A 10293-nucleotide genomic window follows, 5' to 3' on the forward strand; every position below is an offset into this window, starting at 1 on the left:
TGGCTCTTCGTCATCATCAGCACAAAATATCTTCTTCTCGAAGCAAGGAGAGGATCGGAAGATGTAAAGAACAGTCGCTACCTAGCTGGTGGTCATCAGAGGCAGGGCATCACGTTGTCAAACGCAAGCTAGATACTGGTGTACCAGAAGCTAACACGTACACGTCGGGTGTGATATGTGGTGACGACTCGCGCAGGGCAGCATGTGCTGGAAGCAGAAAGCCTTACGCGCTAAAAAAGTAAAAGTGAAGAAAGCTACTACGTGCTGCTGCTACCCGCTGAAAAGTTAATAACCCTAGCTAGCTGGTCAGTGTTCTCAAGATTCGATCGAGAGCTATTTTGCTCTTCAGGCTCCTTTCCTCCGTTGAATTGGAATTGAATGAAGCACGATTCCTTAATGTACTAGTACTATTATTTTTAGTTTCAGAGAAGAAAAGAAAAGAAAAGGTACATGTATTAAATCCTACTAAATATTTCACTGTTAACTCTCTACTAACATTTTGATCAGGCATTTTAGAAAACAAAACCACCGTGTCTGTTCCTATACTAAACAATGCTTCAGGGGACGCTCTTCAGTTCTAGCACGTATTTACAGCCACTCAAGCTTTACTATAGCAGCATTTTACAAAGTGCTTCGTACATGCATTTCAGTTGCAAAAACCACAGTAACAACCGTTCTTCAATTTTGTCCGGGAAAAAGAGCTAAACATTTCGCTCAGCATTTAGCAGAGAAAAAATCGTTTCATTGCTCAGGCATCGCCGCGACCCTCTTCAGATTTAGCAAGCATTTACAGCAATCGGAGCTTTCCTTAGCAGCTTTTTACTAACAGCTTCGTTTAGACATTTCAGTTGCAAAACACGCACACAGCACCCGTTGAAACTGCTACGCGCAGAAAGTAAAACTGAAAGTTACGTCCTACTGCTACCCGCTGAAAAACTAACCCTCGCTGGTTGCTGCGACCTACCAGCCGATACGGCGGGGCCAAGCGTATAAAGCAGCGAGGCAGGCAGCCATACACGCGTCTCAATATCCTTGGCTCTCGCCGGCTATAAATCCAAGCCAGCACCAGCTCCATTCATCAGCACAGACACAACAGAGACCACTCGGTCACTAACGCTCTTCGGTTCCAAAGAGAGAGGGAAAGCAACACAGGCACAGAGAGAGAGAGAGAGAGCAAGCAAGAGTTCGTGGGAGCTGCAGCAATGGCGACGCGTCGCCTCTCTTCCTGCTGCCTTCTGCTCGCCGTGCTCCTGGTGGCGGCGGCGGCGGCCACGGCCTTCGACGAGGCGGCGGCGGCTGCCGGCGTCGGGCTGGGTCACGGGGCGCGTTTCGCGCGAAAGCCTGGGCGTGCTGTCGCGGAGATGCCTCAGCCGGAGTCCCAGCCTCAGCCGGAACCCAAACCTGAACCGAAACCAGAGCCCATGCCACATCCTGAGCCTAAACCTGAACCAAAGCCCATGCCGGAGCCAAAGCCAATGCCACATCCAGAGCCGAAACCTGAGCCCATGCCTCACCCTGAACCGAAACCTGAGCCAAAGCCCGAACCTAAGCCTGAGCCAAAACCCATGCCCGAGCCAAAACCTGAACCAAAACCCATGCCCGAGCCTAAGCCGGAACCTAAGCCTGAGCCAAAACCTGAACCAAAACCTAAGCCCGAGCCAAAACCTGAACCAAAACCTAAGCCTGAGCCAAAACCCATGCCCGAGCCGAAACCTGAACCAAAACCCATGCCCGAGCCTAAGCCTGAGCCAACACCCGTGCCCGAGCCAAAGCCGGAACCTAAGCCCGAGCCGAAACCCATGCCCGAGCCAAAACCCAAGCCCGAGCCCAAGCCGGAACCCAAGCCCGAGCCGGAACCCAAGCCCGAGCCGGAACCCAAGCCCGAGCCAAAGCCGGAACCTAAGCCCGAGCCAAAGCCGGAACCTAAGCCCGAGCCGAAACCCAAGCCTGAGCCAAAGCCCGAACCGAAGCCAAAGCCCGAGCCAAAGCCGAAGCCGGAACCTAAACCCGAGCCCAAGCCTGAACCAGAGCCGAAGCCGTATCCTAAGCCGGAACCAAAACCCAAGCCAGAACCTAAGCCCGAACCCAAGCCCAAACCCGAGCCCAAGCCTGAGCCCAAGCCGAAGCCAGACCCGCCGCACATCCCTCCCGCAGCTGACAACTGACGAAGTGGCCGCTAGCTGTTTTGTATGACGTTGCAGAGTATGGTAGTATCTGAATAAAACCGGCTGGACCGGGAGTTGCATCATCTAGATTGGTGCTCGCTGCTGCTTGTTGTACCTATTCTTTCTTTCCATTGTATTGAGCTGAGTACATTACTAGTGCAGCTTCATTTGTTCTTTGTACATGCATTATTATCCACGTGACTCGTTGCTACACATTTTTGGTGTCATGCTTGATCTCTCGCCATCTTTGCACGTAGGCCTGACGGCTCTTTTTCTATCGCATGCTCCCTCCGTCCCAAATTACAATTTATTTTGACTTTTCTAGATATATACTAACGGAGGGAGTATGTTTCTACGTGTTTATGGCATCTGAACGACAGAACACAGACATGTGCAGTATAAGGATTATGACTAAACTCAAATTTTTGTTCTACTTTATAGTAAAAGAAAAAAAGCAAAAGTGGTGATAGCAAGAATAATGAAAGAAACACGTGATCGAGTCGAAAAGAACTTGGACCGATTACAGCCCTAACTTTTCTATCTCTCGACAGTCTATAAAGTCAGACAGTCAGTCCATCGATTTGATCTTTCAGCATCAAAACATGACCCACACCGGTCGCTTCCCCTCTCACGTTTTTTTTCTTCGAGCTGATGTCAACATTGGACATAAATGCATGATGGGCTTCCAAGATCGATGGTGGACCAACATACTTCATTTTTCTTCCATCCTTCAGTTTCTCAACTAATGCGAATGCGACAGGCGATTACAACTTGGATATAGACCAGTCGTCGTACAGATACATAAGGATGCCGATCAGTCTTGTGCCATAAGAAACTTAACTTTGCTCTGCCTCCTCCTCCTCCTCCTTTCTTTCAGGTAGTGCAGGACTACAACTTGTTAATGTTGTATTGTTGTTGCCTCTCACGGTGGTTTCATGAGGCCCTGATGTGTTGAGGATAAATAAAAATGCTGTCAAATTTGGTGGTGAGAAATTGAGAATTGTATATTATGTGTGGTTGTGTAATTTAAATTAGGTAATAATCTCTAAGACCATTTGTATAGTATCAGGTTCCAATCGCTGCCACTAATTAGAGAAACAAAAACTTGATTTGAATCGTGAGGTTGAGGATGGAGCAAGCAGCTAGCTGCCTGCCCAGGCAAGCTAGTATTCCCATTGGTTGCAGGTTTTTATCAAGATTCGATAGTGATGAACCAAATGAATGAATGGTCCACCAATACAGTACGTGTTGTCCTGCCCTGTCCTCGCATGAATGAATGTGCAAGATTCTCGCACTTCATTCTATCCCGAGTGTTGCCCTGCTGCTATGCAATATTACCGTGCCAAATATACTATTTTGGGGCGTTTGGATACTTAGGTGCTAAACTTTAGCAGTATCACATCGGATGTTCAGATACTAATTAAGAGGATTAAACATGAACTAATTATAAAATTGCAGAACCTGTGATAATTCGTGAGACGAATCTATTAAACCTAATTAATCCATCATTAGCAAATGGTTAATGTAGCACCACATTGTCAAATCATGAACTAATTAGGCTTAATAGATTCATCTCACGAATTAGACTCCATCTGTGTAATTAGTTTTGTAATTAGCCTATATTTAATACTCCTAATTAGCATCCAAACATCCGATGTGATAGGTGCTAAACTTTAGCGGGTGTAAACACCTCCTTTGTTGCAAAAGGACTTACTGCCACGAAATATATTCCGTTGCAGCAAGACTTGTTGCCACGGAACCAAAGTAATAGTCATTATATTGTCACGGCATCAGTCATCGTAATTGTTTTCTAATACAATGCTAATTGGGTGGCAATTAGAATAAATGTTGCAACAACATGAAATATGCGGCATAAACTTTGAAGCGTGCTACTATTTGCCACTCCTGCCAAAGATTTTGATATCGTTGCAGTTAGTATATATTGCCGTGTTTGACCCTACTGTGATGATTTTTTTTTATCAACGCAAAATCATGATTTACGTCTATTGTGTTGGTGGGTTACTTCTCTATCTTCTAATACGAATGCATATACATGATCTTTCTATTGGGCCTCCGGCCTCTATTAATTTTCTATTATGTGGGCTGATACAGCTCATACGCCTTCAGGCCAAATCAGATAGCCAACTAGGCCTTTTAGCCCACTTAGCCCATACGCACACTAATAACTGGCCCATTAGGTCCCTTTCCCGTGGGCTGTGGCCTGTGATATCAGTCAGATTTACACTTGCTACAGTTCCAAGTTCATATACCTTCCTTTTTTTAAGGCCATATACACAACTTTAGAGATCTTGAGACCTGCCACAAATGCAAACATATACCACCAGACATGCAAAGGTAAAAGCAGCTATCCATTTCTCATCAATAAGAGTGAAAGGGATCTGTACCCAACAAAAATTGACTTTTGTCTTGGTTCATGTACACAACCTTTGATGCTTTTTGTTGAAGACAACGTTACCATTAATTATTTTAACCATCATGCCTCCAGCTTTCATTAAGAATGTTAATCTACTTACAAACAGCACGGAAGGATGGTGTTCGTCTCCAAATTATCTTGAAAAGTTGCTGAGCTAATTTGACGGTGCACGTGCCTAATTGACTCCGACAGGCCAAAACATATATATAGAGGGAGAGATCGAGTTGGGTAGATTTCAAAAGTAACTTTTCGTGGAGGAACAGAATAAACCGCACCGAATCTTGTGCATAGGCTGTCCAGATTATATTCAGTGAACCGTCTCCTAATTATCTTAAAAAGGTGGCTAAGCTAATTTGACGGTGTACGTGGTTAATTGGCTCCGACAGGCAAACATTATATATAGAATTGGATAGATTTCAAAAATAAATTTTGAAGGGGGAACAGAATAAACTGCACTGAATCTTGTGCAGTATGCTGTCCAGATTATATATAAGTCATACAATCTTACTCCACTGCTGATGATGCATTCTGTTTCTATCAACCACGCAATGCTTAATAAGTGTCTGCTTTAGTTTGACAGCAACTTTAATGTTTTTCTCATTCATCCATCAGTGGTTATTGGAAAAGTAAGGAAGATGAGGAAGCTCCAATTAAAAGCCAGCACTCGGGAAAAAAAATAACTCACATGTTCTATAGTAACTAAACAAAAATAAAGTTCGATTACTTAATTTATGATTTTTTTTGTTTCACTTTTCCGTGTTCGATTACTTAATTTGTTATGGAAGACAGCTTTGGTCTGCTTTGTAATTTCTTTTCTTCCAGCCCATATCCCTGTCTCTTTCTCTGGTACTAACATGAAGTGTAGGTGTATAATATTCTCACTCACTTCGAATTATTAGCACACTTGCTACCAGTTCCATGTAATGAAGGAATGTTGTCTTAGAGATTAAAAGAATAAATTGCCACTTTCGTATAGAGAGACATATGGCCCTCTGTTGAAAATTATACTAGAATTCTTTGCAAACCAAAAACGTATATATGCTGCTATACGATAATGGCACTGATCTAAACAGGAAAAAATTAGGTATTGTTTGTTGCTAACAAAAGCTCTAGGTATAGTATTACTAGTATATATGCGTAGCTCCCAGTGTCCACCTTTGCTGAGAATTTCTTCAACATTCGGTCTCGTTTATCAATCAAAAAGCTATTCATTAAGGGCCATGTTACCTTGATCTATGCATGCATATGATTTTTGGGTAACAGAATTTAAAACTCATAACAAATTTTGGTATATGTTCAATCTTCTTTTTTATTATCATATATGGACCCCCAATAATTGAGACCCTTTAATTTCTTTACAAGACATAAGAAATTAAACACTTAAATTTAAGAAGCCCCATATCTGTGTGTATTACTGAATGGTCAATGCATCAATCTGATTGAGGATGCCATGCGATTTAAGTAATACTAGTTGTCCGATGGGAATATATGCAAAATGCTAGGATAGCTTTAGACGTCATGATACAAAGTATCTAACATTTGCTTATGTTTTCCTTGCATGTCAAAGGTTCATTGGGTGCATCATTTTACTCTCATGCCGACAACTCAATATATTCTTAGTTGTCTGAAGAGTGCACTCATACTCTCATCCTAAAATATGGCTGGCATATTCTTTACGTAGGTGATGCGCACTTAACCAGAAGATGCAACTACAAAGAAAATCATGCAACTGGCTACGATTGCTACGAAAGAGAAGATTTGATGCTGTGGTCAATAATTGACTTCCATGACAAATTAGGAAAGGCAATGATGATGCCCTCCATATTTAGCTTAATAACGGCCTCTTTAATGGTAGAGGATAGGTCCTTTTATCCAATAAATTTTGAAATGTCATAACATAAATTTCACTAAGCTATTTTATAAGGAGAAGCACGCAGTAGCCATCAGAACAGTTCATTACTAAAATCAAACTGTTTGTTTCCCTTTTTCCAACTGGGAGCAGAACCAAATAGGCCTAGGTGGCGAGCGCCATGCTTGCCACCAAGCGAACGTGCCTAAATTTTGTATATAGTTACTATGTACTCTAATAGAATTATTGTCTTTTAAAATTTGCCTTGATCTGGTGGCCGCCTGGCTAACATCTTGTTACAAGGCACCGATGCTCCACATCATCGATATGGCTTCTCGAAGGCACAAAGGAACGCACGTGTCTCAATTCCAAGGGCAAATCAACTTTGCTCTAAAAGTTGTATCTATCTCAATGCTTGCATATCCCGGTAGTTTCATGCAATGTGGGCTAAACTTCTGCGTTCACACATCTCAAAAATTTTCCGTCCTCTAGTGCCTTTCACTTTGTCTCTGGAATGAAAGAAGAATGTGAGCTCTAAACCTTTAAAACGGAACTTAACAACGTAACTTAAGAATATACTGAGACGCTAGATATGTGCCTGACATTGATGATTTTAATCTCATTAATGTTGATAGTTTGGTACGATAAGCATGGATTCTTAAGCGTCAAATAAAAAAAATAACTGGAGTACAAATAACACGACACAATTTGAACTCATAGTAACATTTTTCTGCATATATTTACTCTCTAGCTATACACAAGAGAATAGTTTGACTGCAAATGTTGTATCTAGTGTTTTACGTATCATATTGACTGCAAAATAAATCCTCAGAAAATCTGAGATTAACAAATTAATCACACCAGAAAACATGTGGTGAAAATTAAACTATATGGTCAAAGTTGGTAAACAAACAAATAAAGTCTTATAAACCTTAGAGCTTAATTATATGATATTATATTTGGCCCTGAAGAATATTTGGGCAGAAAAAAGCGTGCGTGCACAAAATCATATAAGCTGTGTAAAAATATGCCATTTTCTCGACATCCACTCATGTGCAGAATCCAATACCACAACCCATCACTGGGGAGCAAAATTAAGAAACTCGTATACGTATGCCGGAACATGAAGGAAACTGTAGTCACATCTGTCTCCTGATGTCACAAAAGTCAAGAGGAAAAAGAAAAAAGGAGTGTGAGAAAGCTTCCCAGCCTACACACATATAGGTGCCGGGGACCTGAGGTGGGGTTTTGTTGGGGCTCAAAACTAAGCTCATTATCTAGGGTCAACAGCTTTCAAAAGCTACATCTCCTTCCTTAATTTTCTCCGACCCAAGTATTGGGCATTGCATCCGTCCATCCGGTCCAGATCTCGAGAATAAATGGCACGTAGCCTCAAGATCTTCTTGCTAGCTTGTTCATTGGTAAATACTAGATTTTAACTCCAAATTAAAACGGCATGTCCAGCCACTACATATCTACGCAGCCCTAATGGATTGAGATGGACCTTTACAAAAGAAAAGGTAGATTCCAAGGACCCCTGGATTAAGGATTATGATTAGGAATCGTATCATCCACTCTACGTCCAACGTTGTGGCGATACCGTGGCCGTCCGATCGGAAATGAATGATCCAAGATACACACCAGGAGCACTAGTGTAAGAAATATATTCTTGCAAGATAGCGTGAGGTGATCCACCACGTATCCTTAATTTCATGGTACTCATCGTCTAGATCAGTATCTTGCAAATTCTTGTTGCAATGACTGCTGAGGAATATTTGACCAAATTAAAGCTCATCAACCATATCTCTTTTATTTGCACTGTGTGAGTATACGAGCATCTCATTTCAGAACTCTTCCCACGGATGCCTATAAGTAGGCAACAGTCGTACTCCCCATACCACGCCACACCAAGCCCCATTTCAGCTTAGCAAGCTTTGTGTACCAGTGTCTTGGTCTTTCTGCAACAAGCTAAGTGACCAGACCACAAGCTATATAGGGCCGAGCGGCGATGAGCATGTCGAGGGACCCGCTCGTGGTCGGCAACGTCGTCGGCGACATCGTGGACTACTTCCCTGCGTCGGCGCTGCTCCGGGTGTCCTACGGCGGCCGCGAGATGACCTGCGGGTCGGAGCTGAGGCCGTCGCAGGTGGCGACCGAGCCGGCGGTGAGCATCACCGGCGGAGGCCACGACGGCAGGGCACTCTACACGCTCGTGATGGTGGACCCTGACTCGCCTAGCCCAAGCAACCCCTCCAAACGGGAGTACCTCCATTGGTACATACGTCTAACGACTAAGCTCTCGCTAGATACATTTTTTTGCATGCTAAATTGCTAATGCATATTAGAGTTGCTTGGGGTTGGGTTCTTTGTTGATTTTGCTGTTTTTTCATTTGTTGTATTATTGTCTAATCTGAGTTCACATCTTTTTTTAATATAATCAACAGCTCTTTTACCCGATTTGTTTAAAAAAATGCTAATGCATGATTTTCTTAACGATGATGTCTTGCATCTATAGGTTGGTGACTGACATACCAGAAGGAGCTGGTGCCAATCATGGTACGTGAGCTTATGTACATAGCTCAGAGCTGTATTTTGAATTTGAATTTTATGCACGAACCAGTTCACTCAAAAAACTTATGACATTCATTAAGAATGATGGTTGAGGCCGGATTTTTCCTTGATCTAAAAAAACTCAAAAAAAACGTATAACGCTCCATCGAGGTATTGACAATAATTGTGCATCGGCAAGGAAACGAGGTGGTGGCGTACGAGAGCCCGCGGCCAACGGCGGGGATCCACCGGTTCGTGTTCATCGTGTTCCGGCAGGTGGTGCGGCAGGCGATCTACGCGCCAGGGTGGCGCGCCAACTTCAACACCAGGGACTTCGCCGCCTGCTACAGCCTCGGCGCCCCCGTCGCCGGCGCCTACTTCAACTGCCAGAGGGAGGGCGGCTGCGGTGGCCGGAGGTACAGGTGAAGCGATCAAGAAATAAGCCATCGGGAGCTAGCCGGTGGTGATTATCAAAGGAAAACGGATATATATAGCGATGGAGAAAAAAATTATGGGACACACAATAATGCATGGAGTGTATAGGCTCCTATGCTCCTTATTGTTTCTAATCCATCTACGATGTGCATGATTGATGAGGCTGTTAATAAGCAGTACTCTAATCTATCCATTTGATAGCACTTTTCTGTTATCGTTGAAGTGTCTTCGTTTCAAATTATTTGTGCACAAGGAAACAGGAATGTGTTCGTTACACTTTTGCACTCTCTGCCCAAAGTTTAATATTCTCAAACGAAAAGGTTAAGGATTTGCAGTATCGGATTGTATCACCTCAGTCAGGAAAATCTGATCTGGATATTGACCGGAATTCGCAGACTAGTAACAGCTCAAAAACACCAAACGTAATGCATGAAAAATTGGTGCTCTTGTAAAAAAAATACTTGGGCTTTTTATCATATGATCAAAATATGGTTAAGCGAAATTCCCGGACTTGCTAGTAACAGCTCTAAAAAACTATTCAAATGCAATATGAAGAAATGGAACTCCTACAGAAAAATTGGACGTGTACCAAATTAACTAAAATTTGAAATAGGCCGGTATATAATATATACACACACACACTTGAAAAGGAGATGGAAGATAGATGAAATTTCAAGTACTTTATACAAAATAAGTTCGAATGTGATCCAAAAACTGCAAGCTTGGACAGGCCCACACGGTCTATCTATCTGTCCAAGTATCCATCTTCGATCGCGTGGTACGCCAACACATGCAGCGCCGCAAAGGCAACGAGCACGCGTGTAGAATAGCACCGCTAGTTCAATAATTTGTTGTTAATT

General features: G+C 42.9%; 2 protein-coding genes across 2 annotated transcripts; both read left to right on the plus strand.

The window, feature by feature from the left end:
- Nucleotides 1-1062: 1062 nt before the first annotated feature.
- LOC117850293 (uncharacterized) lies at nucleotides 1063-2378 on the plus strand. The gene has a single exon (XM_034732119.2). The coding sequence runs from the start codon at nucleotides 1203-1205 to the stop codon at nucleotides 2163-2165; it is 963 nt and encodes a 320-aa protein (XP_034588010.1). The 5' UTR covers nucleotides 1063-1202; the 3' UTR covers nucleotides 2166-2378.
- Nucleotides 2379-8356: 5978 nt separating this feature from the next.
- LOC117850058 (protein FLOWERING LOCUS T) lies at nucleotides 8357-9647 on the plus strand. The gene is made up of 3 exons (XM_034731838.2): nucleotides 8357-8722; nucleotides 8964-9004; nucleotides 9198-9647. Exons 1-3 carry the CDS (start codon nucleotides 8457-8459, stop codon nucleotides 9422-9424), a joined length of 534 nt encoding a protein of 177 aa, XP_034587729.1. The 5' UTR covers nucleotides 8357-8456; the 3' UTR covers nucleotides 9425-9647.
- Nucleotides 9648-10293: the final 646 nt, after the last annotated feature.

The sequence above is a fragment of the Setaria viridis genome, chromosome 3 (assembly GCF_005286985.2).
Source record: "Setaria viridis chromosome 3, Setaria_viridis_v4.0, whole genome shotgun sequence".
Lineage (NCBI taxonomy): Eukaryota > Viridiplantae > Streptophyta > Magnoliopsida > Poales > Poaceae > Setaria > Setaria viridis.